Below are 17,360 nucleotides of genomic sequence, written 5' to 3' on the forward strand. Positions count from 1 at the left end.
AATAAAGTTGCATTTGGATGTAAAGTTTGCAAATATCTGTGAAACCCATCTGGTCCATTGTATCATTTAAAGTCCTTGTTTCTTTAGTAATGTTGTGCTTAGAGCATCTGTCATTTGTAGAAAGGGCCGTGTTAAAGTCTCCCAGTATAAGTGTATTATTATCTAAGTATGTCTTAACTTTGGTTATTAATTGATATACTTGGCAGCTCCCACATTAGGGGCATAAATATTCATGATTGTTAGGTCCTCTTGTTGGATAGATCCTTTAAGTATGATATAGTGCCCCTCTTCATCTCTTACTACAGTCTTTGGGATAAACTTTAATTTATCTGATATGAGGATTGCTTCCCCTGCTTTCTTTTGAGGACCATTTGAATGGTAAACGGTTCTCCCTTTTATTTTCAGGCTGGAGGTGTCCTTAGGTCTCAAATGAGTCTCTTATAGATAGCAAATAGATGGATCTTGCTTTTTTTATCCAGTCTGAAACCCTGCACCTTTTGATGGAATCATTAAGCCCATTCACGTTCAGAGTTACTATTCAAAGATATGAATTTAGTGTCATCATAATACCTATTTAGTCCATGATTTTGTGGATTATTTCTTTGGGCTTCCTCTTTCTTTTACAGAGTCCCCCTTAATATTTCTTGCAGAGCTGGTTTGGTGGTCACATATTCTTTCAGTTTCTGCCTATACTGGAAGATGTTTATCCCTCCTTCTATTCTGAATGAGAGCCTTGCTGGATAAACTATTCTTGGCTGCATGTTCTTCTCATTTAGGACCCTGAATATATCCTGCCAGACCTTTCTGGCCTGCCAGGTCTCTGAGGAGAGGTCTGCTGTTAATCTAATATTTCTCCCCTTATAAGTTAGGGATCTCTTGTCTCTAGCTGCTTTAAGGATTTTCTGTTTCTCTTTGGAATTTGCAAGTTTCACTATTAGATGTCAAGCTGTTGAACAGTTTTTATTGATTTTAGGGGAGAGGGGTCTTTCTATCTCCTGGATCTGAATGCCTTTTTCCCCTCCCCAAATTAGGCAAGTTCTCTGCTATGATTTGTTCAAATATGCTTTCTGGTCCTCTATCCTTTTCCACGCCTCTGGAACCCCAATTAAACATAGATTTTTCCTTCTGAGGTTGTCATTAATTTCCCTTAACCTTTCCTCCTGGTCTTTTAATTGTTTTCTCTTTTTTCCTCAGCATCCTTCCTTGCCATCAACCTGTCTTCTATGTCACTCACTCTTTCTTCTACTTCATTAACCCTCGACGTTTGGACCTCTAGTTTGGATTGCATCTCATTGAATTGATTTTTAATTTTGGCCTGATTAGATTTAAATTCTACAGTTATGAAGTCTCTTGAATCCATTATACTTTATTCCAGAGCCACCAGTAGCTTTATAATTGTGCTTCTGAATTGGCTTTTAGACATCGAACTGTAATCCAAATTCTGTAACTCTGTGGCAGAGAGTACTGTTTGTACTCTCGTGATAATCACCCCTTGTGATTCTTTCTTTTGTGGTAAGATCTTCTTTCTAGTCATTTTGCTCAGTGCGGAGAGGCTAAAAACAAGTTGTACTGGAAAAAAGGAAGAAAAAAAACGAAAAACAAACAAACAACAACAAAAACAAGGGGGGTATCCTCTGATTCTATATACTGTAAATCCCTCGACTTCCCCTGGAGCTTTACAGCGCTGCTCTGTCCAGAACTTGCTCTTCCCTGTCCTTCCAGCTGGTCTTCTGGGGGAGGGGCTGCTGTGCTGACTCTCAGGTGTGTGCACCTGGGGGAGCTGCCCCCCCTCACCGGGTGCCGGGCTCAGTGGGAGCTGGTTACCCCCTGAGGCCCCTGTTCCCTGGTGCCCCCCCCTCCCAGGCACAGGGTGACACCAGTAGGAACAACCCCACTGGCTGCGGCCAGCCCTCCAGCCCTGGAGTCAGCTCCCACAGTAAACACCGCAGCTCCCAGTCCGCAGGGCCCTGGATGCTCTGGGGTGGGGGGCGCTGACCTGCACAGCTCGGGGTCGTCCTCACTGTGGCAGGAGCGTCCTCACCGTCCTGGGCCCTCCCCGCCAACTCCTGTCCCGGGGAGTGCAGGATCCCCGCTGTGTCCCCAGCACCCTGGGTCCGGGGCCTGCCCTGCTGGCCTCGCTCCCAGGGCCGCGGCTCCCGAAGGCAGCAGGGTGCAGCCCCCTCGGCCCGGAGACCCCCGACCCCCGGCTTCTCCCCGAGGCCCCGCCGGGCGCTCCAGCCCTTTACCGCGCTGGGCCGCGGGGTGTGGGGCGCTGTCCCCAGGGCACCTCCTCTGTTAGTGACCCCGGGAGACTGGGGGCCCCACCGCCCTCCCGCGGTCCTGCCCGGGTTCCCCGCTGAGCCTTTCCCTCTGGGAGGAGTCCCGGATTGTTAAAGTTCCCGCTTCCCGGGTCGGGCTCTCCTGTGCCGGGGCTCCCGCCCCCCTTAGCCCCGCTCCTCGAGGGGCCCCTCCCCCACTGGATTCTTTTTATTTTTTTCCACCTTCCTACCTTGTTAGAAGCGCAAACCCTTGTCTCTGTAGCGTTCCAGCTGTTCTCTCCTTAAATTTCAGGTCCAACCGTAGGTGTGCAGGATGGTTTGGAAGTTACCTAGTGAGGTGGTGGGGCGCGTGGGGTGAGGCCCCTGCTACTCCGCCTGCTTGCCCCGCCCCCTCACTAATTGTTAACATCAAGTAAACAGCATCAAAGGCTAAAACACTTATCGCTGCTCTTCTTCCTGGTACTCTTATCCTCAAATCCCAAAGTTACCAAATTGGGCTGCTTCTAAGTCACAAGTATCTCCCATGCTCACTTTCTTCTTTTCGTTGGAAATCCCATTAACTTATCTTTCTCATTATTTCTTACTTAGAACATTCTAAAAACATGTATATAGCCCCTCTGCTACAAAACTTTCTCTAATTCCTTCCTTAAAGGGAAGATGGTGCCTAACATTTCCATAGTTTTGCGATTCCATTTACGAGAATATTCAGTGCCTCAGCTGTGGCAGTCTTGTGCCACCAGCGCCCAATTTCCCTTCCCTGTGTTTTCTGACACGCCCATATCACCTCAGTCTTGCTAAAAGTCACACCATTCTCCATACATCTCAAATTATTTCAGATACCATATCCATGTTTAATATGATTAATATATATGGCTTGAAAGTACTTCCCCTCAATTCCTAGAAATAATGCTATTGGCTTTTCAAGGTGCAGCTAAAGGTCCCCTCCTCAGTAAAATGATTGAACGGTACACTTGTTTGGAGTCCAACATAAGTAACCTTGAAGCATCCTCAACCACTTCTACTCTTTCTGAAACCTTGTGCAGATTTTTTTACTTCAGTTGTTCTTATAGGTGAAATGAGAATGGTTATACCTATCTTATAAGATTATTAGAGCATTAAGTCAGATAATGAATATTATTTGTTTAGTAAAGAGCCTGAAACCTAATGAATACTGAATAAAGTATAGCTTTTGATAATTGTTGTGGTAGTGGTAGTAAAATAGACTTTTCCAGGGTATGGCTCTTTAATTTATGCTTTGAGAACACTTTATTCATACCTCAGGATTGTCTTTCAAGTGAACCATACAATTTCTACATCCTCATTTCCAAACAAAAATTGGCTTACTTTGGGGAATGAGGAGCTTAACTATTTTATTCATTTTTACATCTGCATCCAGCACAGGGCCGAGTACAAATAATTGCTTACTTAAATGTGTATTGTATGAATCTCAAGAGAAGGTTTCTCTTAATATAATAGTGAAAGTGAAGAAAAAACAATGATTTAATAAAAGTTTTCTTTTAAACCTGATGCAAATCTATAAACAACTCATACTGATGACAATAAAACTTATTATACTAATTGTGGGCTACAGCACATTATATCATTTGATTGCCACACAACCCTCTGAAGTAGATATTATTCAACAACATAATTTATAGTTGAAGATATCAGTACAAGCATTAGTCATTGGCTCAGTTGACATAGGACATAACTGATAGATTGTAATAAAATCCAGAGAGTTTTCCCATATATAACAGCAATTAAATATCGATCTCTGGTACCATATTCTTTCACTCAATCATTTTGTCAGGTATTTACACATTTCTGTTTCAAGCATTTTACTACATGCTGAAATAAATCAGTGAACAAGGCAAACAGTGGCCTAACCTAACGTAGCTTTAAGACTAGAGGTTTGTGTTCACAGTATGGCAGGGCATACATGCTAATAACACTGCTTCATGTGGGGTCCAAATGGAAAATAAAAACAAAGTGTATGAGAATAACCTGATTTTGAAGGCTTATTCAATTTTTTTTAAAGATTTTATTTATTTTTTCATGAGAGGCACAGATAGAGAGGCAGAGACACAGGCAGAAGCAGAAGGAGGCTCACTCCCTAAGCTGAAGGCAGGCGCTAAACCACTGAGCCACCCAGGAATCCCCAGCTTATTCATTTTTTTGACATTATAAGAGAAGCTTACATATTTTATCTCATTATAACTTTTAAAATTTTACAAAACCTCGATTTCATGAGGAAACCAAAATCCAGGGGACTGAATCATTTGACCAATGTATCACAGCTAATAAATACAGTATGCATGATTGAAACACAGTACTATCTAATTCTGAAAGATCATACCCTTTCAAACATATAGAAACTTCCAACTGACCCATGGCCATGCTCCTACTTTGATTTCAACTTAGACCCAGTAAGAGTAGACATAATCAAAATATCTCCTCCTACTTTCAACTCAGCCTCTCTATTTGCAACACAAGGTAAACAAAGATGTCATCTGCAAAGAAGTTATTTGCTAGAAGATGGGGATATATATGCCAGACATTTCTCCTAGGAGGAAGACCCCCCTCCCATCAGAGTTTGGAAAAACTAACATTTAACTAACTGCATGGAGGCCACTGAGTTTTAAACACCTATTTCTTAATAGAGTTGTCCTGATTCATGTGTATGCAGGACTTGTTACAGCTTGCTGTTTACAGCAGACCTATACCATATTTGTAGCACTCCACTATTGCCCAGATTCTCAGAAACCTATTCAAAATATATACCCTTGTGGATCCTCCAACTAGTGTTTATATATCTCTTTTCATGAAAATTAGTCATCACAGACCATTTCTTCAGTGATGTATAAAATGTGCAGAAGTATTTACAGATAAAAGAGATACTATTCATCCTTCCTCTAGTCACTCATTTTTATTTTTATGTGGTTTATATCAACCAGTTTCATCACCTCACATAAGTATGCACTCATGGATGATATTTGTATAACATTGTATAGTTTATAACATAACATAATATTTTCTTTCACAATTTACATAGCTGACTCTAAAATGATATATTATTTGCAAATGACTACAAGTGATATAACCAGTTTTGTAATAAAGCTTTTTATTTCCAGATCATGCAGTTCTATAGATTTTTTTCATGATTTAAAACATGTATACTCTTTAAAATAATAAGGAAAAACAATGGTAGTATATTTTCATGTTACAAATGATCACTATACATCCATATTTTTCTTTTCTGAATTTAACATATATTAAAAGTCAACATGGATTTTGTGGGTTGACAAGATATTAGAGCCTCGGGAATGCTGATTAGCTTAAAAAGTACCTATCCCTGCAAAAAATTTTTAAAAAGTAAAATGCAACCATGTATCACACTATTCCCTACTTTTAGTTATATCAAATATGGCTCTGAAATAATTTTAAATTTCACCAAAATTCCGGTTAATCAGGGACTCTGTCATCATGAATTAGCTTCCCATTCCTAAAGGACATATATATATTCACATGGCAAAACCCTTCTAATAATCTCTTCATCCAATGCTTAACTTCCTTTTCTTTTCTACTAACATTAATAACAACAATAAAGTTAGTCCATTTAAAGTCTTCTCTACATTCTCTACATTTGAAGTTTCTGACTAGTTCTCAGCCAAATGCTTAGAAAATACTAGGTACCCAAACAACTGCCACATGGAAATGAAAAATCATTCTGAATTTCATTTAGGTTCTGTGCAAACAATTAGGTTTTATGAGTTAACATTATATAGTTTTAATCTAAATTCAATTCAATTTATACTCTAAATGGTAATGAAATTATTTTGCTTTATTTTTCCTGACACGCATACAAAATTTAATATTCAAAATATACTTGTGATAGCTATGTTTATTATATTCTATCATGCAGATAGAAGGAATGACTAATCCAAGATAACTAAATATTATGACAAAATTTGGGGTAGGGAAGTAACCCTGGCTTCCAAGTCTCTTCCCTAAAGGCATTAGTTTTGGTACAATTGAATCAAGAGAAACAAAATCCTAACTAACAAAAATATTTGCTTCCATTTTAACGTATGAACACAAAGCTATGAGTTTGGAAGATATCCTTCTTTGCATTGTCTTTGGTGATACACAGCAAACTGTTAGACTAACATGGGGATCCTCTTTTTACTAAATGCTTAATGTACAACACAATGTGTTTTCTGAGCATATATTTTGTGTTTTGTTTCCTCCACAAACTACTCTATTAATAAGTATTTTCATGCTTACTGTATTATGATTATCAGGATATACTAGATAGGAGATAACAAAGAATGAGAAGAAAGAATTATTATTATATAAGGTTTACATTTTGGCTGTAACAATAAAAGTTTCATAAAAATGTCAAAAAAAGGGGATCCCTGGGTGGCTCAGCAGTTTAGAGCCTGCCTTTGGCCCAGGGCACGATTCTGGGGTGCCAGGATCTGGTCCCGTGTCGGGCTCCTGGCATGGAGCATGCTTCTCTCTCTGCCTCTCTCTCTCTCTCTCTCTCTCTCTCTCTCATAAATAAATAAATCTTTTTAAAAAATGTTGAAGAAAAATACATATAATTAAGTACTAAGTTATGTTATTCATTCATTATTACTGTAGACTGGTGAGAGGGACATATCCATTTGCTCTAATAAAATAAATTTAAATTAGGAGAAGAAAGCATTGAACAAATAATACTGTGAAGAGGCAATCAGAGTAAATTTTAAAAATTGAAAAAAATCATGAAAATAAAAATTATAGATTTTTTAAGAGATCTACAAATATCATCTTAATGAAAGAATGGGAGAGTAAATCTGGTCTTCATAAAGTAGGAAAAAGAGATAGGAAGGCAAGAGCCCTCAGGAGCCAGCTAAATTTTAGTACTGATGTGAACTGCAAGATACAGACATACACGTATTTGCAAATAAAATGATTGTAGTTCAGTCACTCTCTGCAACAACTGCTTAATTTTTCCATGAAACTGCCAAACATACCAGACTCTCCATCTCCCCCCACACACGATCGTATAACTAGAACAGATTTTCTTGTTCCCTCAGTAAGAAGACTCCCAAGTGAAAAATTAGATTGATGACTTTACATATCTTTCTTGATTGCAGCCAGAAGTAACTTTGATCCAAAGTATAGATTTGAGAGATGTGCAAAAGTGAAAGGAATATGTAAAACATTTTGTGATGATGATGAATATGATTACGGATACTGCATTAAATGGAGAAATCAGTGCTGCATATAAACTCTGGAAAACAGAAGTACTATTGAGCATCGAAATCTGGAACAGAGATGCATCTTATTGACTCAAGAGTGGGTAGAAAGAAAATGTTTGCAATGTTTAATAGAAATATTCACTTTTAGACCTTCAGTATCACTGTTCATATATAAATAAAAATAATTTAGTTTCTATTCTGTCTATTCATTGCCCATTTTCTTTGTATGTCAGCTGGATGAACATATTAATTAAACAAGGGATCAGACTCTAGTTGTGCTTATCATGTCATTATGGCCATGTTGGCATCCAGACATTCATGCTATTTATCTGAGTTGCTCTGCTTCCTCTCTAAATTTATATATGGGGCTTTTATTGCCATTGTTACTATGAGAATCATGGTTATCTTCACACTTGCTTTTTTCCACATCAAAATCTCTCTGAATATAATTTTAACTCTTTCCTAAATGAAAATCTATGTTTTCTCTCTTTCAAATATGAGGCCTTCCAATCTTGGCTCACCTACTGATTTTTTGTGTGTGCATTTAACCAATTCCTATGAGATGGCGATTTGATGACAGAGTTTAATAGTTCTCAGTTGGGCAGTTAAATACTATCCATGGCACAGCAAAGGGATAAATAATAAGGTGAGAGAAAGAGAGCAAGCTCTGTTTACCCACGTAATCATTTACTTAAATGAAATTCCACAAATAAGCGCAGTAACAGTTGTTCTTATTCCAGCAATTTAGGACTGTGTTTGGACAGCTAAACTGCCTACTCCCAAAGGATGTCTTGTTGAGAGAATCTTTAATTTTGCTGGGGTAGGAATTGGAATGCCATAAGCCATGTAGAGTCTTAGGGAGGGAAGCTCAGGAAGCTGATGAGTGAACCTGACCAACTACACAGAACACCTCTCTCCAAGGTCCACCACAAAAATCTAGCAGGATCGGTTTTGTCTAAGAGGAGTTGTGAGAAAATTCTAGATGTTAGTGAATTTCAGTTTTCAAAAGCAGCTCCTATGACTGTGCAGGGGATACATACATAAATAACTCAGGAAATGTCACAGTGAGCCTAGGGATGAAGACACATGTGTGGCCTCCCTGAAGGCTATATTATTTATCCTAGAGATCTTCACTGAGGAGAGGGTGGCCTTTGTATTTCCAAAAATTGTGTTGCTCTGGGGGCCAGGGATGAGAAGGTGGCATTTAGTTTAACAGAAGGTTGTTATTGTTACATACACCCAAGTGCTTAAAACTGTTTAGGCTTCTCTACCTGAATTATTTAAGTTATATTGTATACATATATTGATATATATCAATACACAATATGACTTAATTTCATCAAGACACAATGTTTCTAGACTGATATGTCTAGAGAAATAGCACTGTCTTTGTGAAAGTGCAGTACTTTCTCTGACTCCAAGTTTTTTGAAGATACCACTAACAAGAATTAAACTTTTCTCATACTTAGCAAGCCCCAGGAGGTAAGAATTATCGGTTCCTTCATTTTAACAACACATGACATGAGAAGGAATGTCTTTTAATTATTTTCTACTAAGAAGTTGTCTACTGTGAAGATTGTCTTTTCTTTTTCAAAGCATCCTTGGGCACTTGGTTGAGTCACTCAGGTAAGCACCTGTCTCAGGTCGTGATCCCCAGGGTCATGGGATTGAGTCCCACATCCAGCTCCCCGCTCAGTGGGATGTCTGTTTCTCCCTCTGCCTTTCTCCCCTGCTTGTAATCTCTCTCACTCTATCTCAAATAAAAAACCAAAATCTTTAAAATAAATAAATAAATAAATAAATAAATAAATAAATAAATAAATAAATAAATATTGTATTCTATAAGGTCAGAATTCCATGAGGTAATATAAACACGTTTATAGAAATATTTATACTTCCAAATTGTGGACGTAATTACTTTGTATCTTGAATTATAATATTCTAGGAGTCAAAGGATCATTACATTAATTCCATTACTACACTCAGTAACAGTTATCTATATTCTAATCTTGCTGGACACTGTAGTTGGAGAAAATTTTGGCTGTAATATTTAGCAGCATATATTCATCCACGGCAATAGTTTACAGTTAGATAAAGATCAATTTGCCTGTTTCTTTTATTTATTATTTATTGTTTTATTGCCAGTTTATTCATTTCTACTAAGAGGAATACTAATTTAGTATTCTCTTTCGGATACTTCAGGGATATCATGTCCATTAATGACTTCTCTGAATATTATCTGTACTACCTTCTAACTGTAAGTGAAACTGATTCTGTGAATACTGACTGTATTACCTCAAAGAAATATTTCTTGGTAAGACTTCTTCAACTACGGGATATGTCTCCAAATTGGCTGTGTTACCAACCATGCACTGTTTAAGTACTATACATAAATACAAGTGCTTAAGTATTTTTTTATTTCAATTTTTACTGTGGTTCATGACCTAGACTTCTTAGTATGTGCCCTGATATACCACCAACCCCTTGAAAAACCTCTGGTATGTGTTCAATTAATAACTGTTAAATGAGTGTTTTCCAGGGATGTATTGATTTTCCTCCTATGGGCTGATTCTGATTTTTTTTTTTTTACCAGTAACAATATGTAACTGATTCAAGTTCTTTACAGTTGAAGATGAAGTCTTACCTTTTAGTTTTAATTTCATAGGTTACAAATTTGTTATAAAGAATCCTTAGGCAAGTCTTTTTCATCACTTTGGATCTCACTTCTCTAACCTGTACTTTGGAGAGTTTTATTCTCAAAATACCTCCTTATGTTTAATTATCTACTTATCACTCTGTGATTTGTTTTTTAATGTTACTGTACTGCCAAGGTTAGCAAACTATAGTTCATGGGCCAAACCAATACCTTCTTCTTGTATGGCCTATGAGAATAGGCTAGTAAGTACTTGATGTAAGTATAGATGACATTATTAATTGATTTTATGATAGGAACTGCTAACTTCAAACATCAATTAAGAAAATGTTATCCCACTCTTCTTATTAGATCTATATCCTCCACCCAATAAAATTTATATGCAATCGTTCTTACTATCTATTGAATTTTTGTCAGTTAAAATATATGGAAAATTGTTTTCTCTCTATTAAGTTCCTACAAAGTATCCTTGATTTTGCTTCTTGGCAACAAAGCCTCAAATATTTGCCCTTTACAAAATTTACTTGCTTGTCCCCATACAGAAAAGAATCAGTAAAGTTTTCAGGTGCAAAACGTGATCTGTGAAGCATCTGTTTTAGCATTACCTGAGAATATGCTAGACATACTAATTCTTAGGCCTTAGATATACTAAATCAGAAACCCTGGAGGTGGAGCCCAGCCATATGTATTTAACATGCCTTCAGACTTGGTTATAATGCACAGAAAATTTGCCGGCCATTGCCTAAAAATGTTCTTAACTATTGAATTTTGAAGCAAAATCATGATCATTTAATGTTTTAGTAAGTTGGATCAAACTTCAAGAACTCTTGACATATAGTCCAGTAGGAGAATAAACATGTCAAGTAATATATCTTTCTTTGGAGAAGATATAGGCAATAGGAAAAGAGAGAAATTTTAGATAAGGAAATTAGAATTCTGTCTTGCATATTTATGGTTTGTCAATAGGTGTTGCTTAACCTAAACTAAGTAAAGGGACACTCAATCAGTGTATGTTATTTTTTTCTACTTTCTCAATTGTTCTTATTTATTTTTATAAACTTTTTTTTTTACTTTTTTGTCTTTAAAACTTTTATAAAAATGTAATCATTGATATGATTATACTTTGGACACAAAATATAGTAGTTGTGTTGAAATGGCAGTGCTGATTTTCTTGCTGCTTCAAAGGATGATGTAATGGTCAACCAAAGGAATGTGATCAAGACAGCTTTCATGTTCCCCTCAGCTTTGACTAAACTTCAGACGGATTTCTTCCTGACAAAAGGCCCCTGACCTCACTTTTCTTATTGAATTTACTTTAGAAAACTTGCAATTGTAAATTCTTTCTCTGTTCCTTTGAAATATATGTAAATCTTCCAGCTTCTCCTCAGTAGTACCAGAAATATCTTTCTCAAGGACCTGAGAATCATCCCTTTGAAATATACATTTCAAAGGACATAACACTCCTGTCTCTCAGTCTATGTGAGAGGCTAAAAGCCTAACTTCAATGAGTGCCAGTTATCAAATACAGATGGCCTAATCACAGAGGAAAGCATTGGCAAACTCTGGGATAACTTGCTATGCTCAAGGTAGCTCAGTGATCAACCTCCTCACCCATGTCATCCCTTAGTGCTTTTCTCCTTGGTCACACCAGACGGTAAGAGTCTTCTTGCATTTTGTTTCATTGGAATTGAGTTCACTTTCTCTCCTCTATTGCTGCAGGCTTCAATAAGGTCTTCCTTGGCTGTTTATCTTCGTTTAGTCAGTGAAACCTTTACCTTGTCAAAATAAAATGACAAAAATTTGAATTTTGGATTTGAAGGATATGCTTAAGAAATATTCTCCCCAATAAAGATAGAAGATATTACTTAGAGAAATCCCCTTTTATGGTAGAATGCTATATATACCAGATGAGTTACGCATATAGATGCTGTGAGAGGACAGGAGAGATTATAACTTTTCTTAGAGTGATCATGGAAGACTTCATAGAGGAGGTGATATTTGAGGGAAAGGAGCTTCACATGTGTTTCAATTATCGGGTACTCCTAGAGTCTGGCATAGAGATTGACCAAGGGTAGATACTTGATACCATTTTATAGAATAAGTGAATTGATAGCTGGATGCCTACATAAATAATGAAGATTCAAAGACCCTATCTAGAGGTGTACTCATATTTAAGAACACAACATGGAGAAGAAAAAGATAGAGAGTTTTAAATAGTTATAATTGAAATAAAGTTAGAATTAAGAAAGGTATTTTCAGGAGGAGCAGTCATACATAATGCCAAATAATATAGACTATCTTGGAAGATGTGTTTTCGATAAAGTAAGCATACAGCTTATAAATCATTTTAAAACTATGCTTACGAAGGGATTAAAATTAAATGTGAGAGCATAAATGCTAATATTTAGGAAAGAAAACTGATCTTTTGGACGATCTTCTAATTCATTTCTTTGCTCTTCTTTGCCAGGCTAGTTGTCCTCTACCACTGAGACATATCTGCAAAGCGTCTCCTGAAGATAATTAGAAGCACAGGTTATCTTGGTCATTCTAATTTTCTTAAATACCTTATATATGATGTCTTATGTCTTATGTCTTAAATGCCTTATGCTTGATGCTATTGAACTTTTGTTTGTTTTTTTGTTGATTTTTTGTTTTTTTGTTTTTTTTTTGTTTTCTTTTAACTTCCATTGACCATTGTTATTGGATTTTTTGGTATTTATGTTGGTTAACTAAATTTCTTAGTGGCAGTAGCTTCTCTATGTCTAGACTGGAAATTTAAGGTTTGTTTTTTTTTAAAGATATATTTCTTTATTTCTTTATTATTTATTTGAGAGAGAAAGGGAGAGAGAGAGAGGGAGAGAGAATCTCAAGAAGATTCCATGCTTGGGCAGCCTTGGTGGCTCAATGGTTTAGCGCCACTTTCAGCCCAGGGCCTGATCTTGGAGACCTGGGATTGAGTCCCACGGCAGGCTCCCTGCATGGAGCCTGCTTCTCCCTCTGCCGCGCTCTCTCTCTCTCTCATTAATAAATAAATAATTAAAAAAAATAAAATATTAAAAAAGATTCCAGGCTGAGCTCAGAACCCAATGTGGGGCTTGATCCTGTGACCCAGAGATCATGACCTGACCCAAAACCAAGAGTTGGACCCTTAACCAACTGAGCCACTCAGGCGCCCCTGGAAATTTAAGTTTTTATGTGTTTTTAAACATTTTTAAAACCTTTATTGAAGTATAATTAACATCAAATAAAATGTCTGTGTTTAAATTTTCTCATATATGGAAAAACACATGAGTATTATTTCTGTCTGTTTCCGTCATGTATAAAATGAGGAGAATAATTCCTTTTGCCTATGATAGACATCAATTTCTTTATTTGTTACATTTGCAACAAGTTCTCTAGTGCTGTGTCCATGCTGTACTTGCACTTTGGGGGAATGTGTCCCATCATTCTAGCCTCAGAATTTAATCAAGGGCCAACATTTTCTTACAAATCTTGCTTTTTAGCCATAGTAATATTAAAAGTTCAACCTCTGACCACCATGGTCCAATCAGTCTTTACCTGAAATTATTAACACCTTCCTCTGTAATCACACTTCCATAATAAAGTGATTTTGGTGCTTCTACTAACAAAATAACCCTCCCTATTCCTCAACTCTCTGATAGGCTAGAATACCAATAGGAAGCCAATATGGAGAGAAGTAGATATGAGAATTACTGAGAAAGATTACTGTGAATGATTCCCATTATAGTTTTTCCTAGAGCAATCCCCACATTTGGCTTTCCTCTTTTGTTTGGTACAGTTGGGTTTGTATGAGATTCATTAAAGTCTACATTTATACATTAATACTTAAGCTACTTTGAGTTGGATGTCTGTGACTTTCAAACAAAACCTATAACTTGGAGATTTCACTTGAAGGGTGTTGGAGGATAATAAGAAAGACATATAATAACTGAAAACACTTTGGAGATATTGTTATTTCCACAGTAATTTGAAAAATTGTTTTTTAGACTTCTCTAGATTTTAGTTTTCTCACTTTTAAAATAAAGAAACAGAAATACATTTCTTATTTAAATTAAAAATGTCATAATTAGTATTTATGATTATAATTTTAGAAATGAAATTTACATTTAAAACAGTTTTAAGTCCAACAAAATTGAGCAGAAAATAGAAAGTTACCATATGCCCCTAACCCAACACATGCACAACAAGCTTCTTCCATCAACATCAGCACTAGAGTGGCATATTTGTTACAATCTACAAATCTACACTGACACACTATTATCACACAAAATGCATGGTTTACATTAAAGTTCACATGGGGTTGTGCATTGTATGGGTTTTGACAAATGTATAATGACATGTATTCACCATTATAGTATCATACAGAATAGTTCCACTATCCTAAAAATCCTTTACACTCTGCCTATTTGTTCCTTTCCTTCCCACTAACCCTTAGCTATAACTCTTCCTTTTATTGTTTCCACAGTTTTGTTTTTTTCATATTTGTGATTCCGTTAAAAAATAACTTCTAAGATAACATTTACACTTTTATTTCTAAATTATATAGTTTAGGGATTTGAGAGTCTTATCTAAAAAGAGTGGCAAGGTAATGAAAGGATGGATTCAGTGGTCCAAAGGATGTAACACTAGCAACTGTGTGACACACACACACACCCATACACACAAGAATGATATTGGGTGATAGAAAACATACTTTGATCCCTCCAGTCCCACAAACACATACATATGCAGATGTAAAAACACATTTGCCCAGATTCAGGTCACATTTTGGCAAATATGAATTGTTTAAAATGTTGTTTAAAATGTTGTGAAACCATTATCTTCCTGGTATGAGTTCAGTGTCCATGACTCGCCAAAAGTCCTCTTCATTTTTATCTCTATGTTTTCTTTCTGATTTTTCCTAGTCATGCCCTGGAGAGCCTGCATGGTGATCAAAAGTGCTTCAGTGTCACAGGAGGCAAAACACAGGACCCACATCAAGCATTTTAGTACTTCTCACCGTTTGGCTGCCAAGCTGGAGCTGTTGTCAAGCAGGTTGGTTTAAGGGAGATCTTCAAAATCAACCATTACCTTGCACAGTTTCACCATGGCTCTCTTTGAGCCTCTGTTTTACCACAAGGTCTATTTTTCAGGTGCCATAAAGTGCATCAGATTTAGGATACTCACTGGCAATTTTAGCCTAAACGGTTTAATACAACATATTAATTTTGTATCTATAATAAGAAATTATATCCTTGGGCTTATTGATCCCTTGTGTTGGCCTGGCAAATGCATATTTTCCCTGTAGGCAATTTACATGGGAAGCAAAGTTATGAGGAATTTTTCTTATGCACAAAGAATAAGGATAGTTGGAATTAGATGAGGGGTTTGTATGTTAACTAGCATTGCAATGAAGGCCTGAGGTTTTCATATCCCATATAAGTTTACTCTACCAGGTAGGAGTGTGTGTGTGTATATATATATACATATATACATATATATGATTAGTTTTTGTCTCATGTGGTTCTGCTTCATAGACAATTTCACCCTTACATGTACATGTTTTGATTGATACCATCTTGTTTTAGATGTGTTGCTATATATAGAAAGAGTAGGCAAAGTATTTGGAATATAGGTCTTTATGTCACACCCCTGGAGACAGATGGTCTGGGAGCTAGCTGAATGTTATTGTTGCTAGTTATGTTACTTTGAGCATGTTACTTAACTTGTCTACATTTTGGTTTTCTTTTATATAAAATTATAGCAAATTGGAAAATTTCATTTTCCAATTTCAGTGCCTGAAATCACTCAATAAATATGTACATAGCAATCACTCAATAAATTTAAAAAAGCAATACTCACATTAAATCACATTTTAATTGTCTAATTTCTCACTGGAGATAATTTTTGTTTCTTTACTGTAACTGTACATCTTTTATTTGACTCAAGATATGTGACTTATGTAGCTTCTATATACGGGGGAAGAGGGATATTGCAATGAGTGTTGAACATATGCATTGAAGGTTTATGTCAAATCAAGTTTGGGATGACATGATAGTACCTGAGCACTGAGGATATTAGGGAGCCAGTTGTGAGACAGAGGATAATGGAATGGAACAAGTGAACCTGTAGAATAGGGAAGCTGGTAAAAAGAAATGACTGAAATACAAGACCACCAGTCTTGCTGCCTCTTCTCAAAACCAGCTTTTGCTGAATTTACATCTAACGTTTTTTCAACCTTAAAATATATTCTTGTTTGGGGCATCTGTTGGCTCAGTTGGTTATGTGTCTGATTCTTGGATTCTTCTCAGTCATGATCTCAGAGTCATGGGATGGAGCCCTGTGTTGGGCTCTGCTCTCAGCAGGGAGTCTGAGGATTCTCTCTCTCCTTCCCTCTCTGCCCCTACTTCTACTCACACTCTGTCTAACATAAATAAATAAACCTTTAAATATATATATTCTTTTCTTTTTCTTGAGCTATTTTGAGAGGTATATTCTTTCTTGAGAATAATAATTTAGACCAGAGAGGAGAAAAACTTTTGATGACTTTTCGCAACATGTACGTGTGTGTGTATACATGTGCATCTTGGCAGACAACCTACAGATATTGGGTGTTGTATTCAGTTCCCATCTACAGTGATGAGATCAGTCAACAGTAGGCATCATATCTTCAAGAGCTGAAAGACACCAGTTCAAAGGCCAAGTCCCATAATCTTTCAAAGATTAAATGCAAATTATTAAGATAATGACATTTAGTTTTATTAACAAACCAACTCAGAGAAGAATATTAATTATTTTTACTTTGACTTCTGCTCCATGTTAGGTGATAAGAAAATTCCAAAGTTTTCTTATCTTTTTCAGAACTGTTGCATGTAAATGTCCTGGCTTTTAAATAGATTTCCTTTTCACATGTATGTTTGAGACTTCATATCATTGGGCAAAGTCATACTTTAAAAATTTAAATAAATAAATAAAATTTTTAAAATGCTCAGAGATTTCTGGTTCTGGTAACGTGTCAGACAGAGAAAGAATTTAGAACCCTTACTGGATAGCTAGAAGTTTTAGACAAAGTACAATTTTAAGATTATTAATATTCCAATTGTGTTCATCAGAACGAACTAACTTTACATGCTAGATAAAAGAGGAAACCAAAAGCTAGAGTGATAAAGGCCAGACATGAGG

General features: G+C 36.5%; 1 protein-coding gene across 1 annotated transcript; it reads left to right on the top strand.

Annotated features, from left to right (window-relative positions):
* Positions 1–3,185: 3,185 nt before the first annotated feature.
* On the top strand, positions 3,186–7,554 carry LOC121486699 (beta-defensin 110-like). Its single transcript, XM_041747838.1, has 2 exons — positions 3,186–3,270; positions 7,421–7,554. Exons 1-2 carry the CDS (start codon positions 3,186–3,188, stop codon positions 7,552–7,554), a joined length of 219 nt encoding a protein of 72 aa, XP_041603772.1.
* The last annotated feature ends 9,806 nt before the right edge of the window (positions 7,555–17,360 follow it).

This window comes from Vulpes lagopus, chromosome 1 (assembly GCF_018345385.1).
Source record: "Vulpes lagopus strain Blue_001 chromosome 1, ASM1834538v1, whole genome shotgun sequence".
NCBI lineage: Eukaryota > Metazoa > Chordata > Mammalia > Carnivora > Canidae > Vulpes > Vulpes lagopus.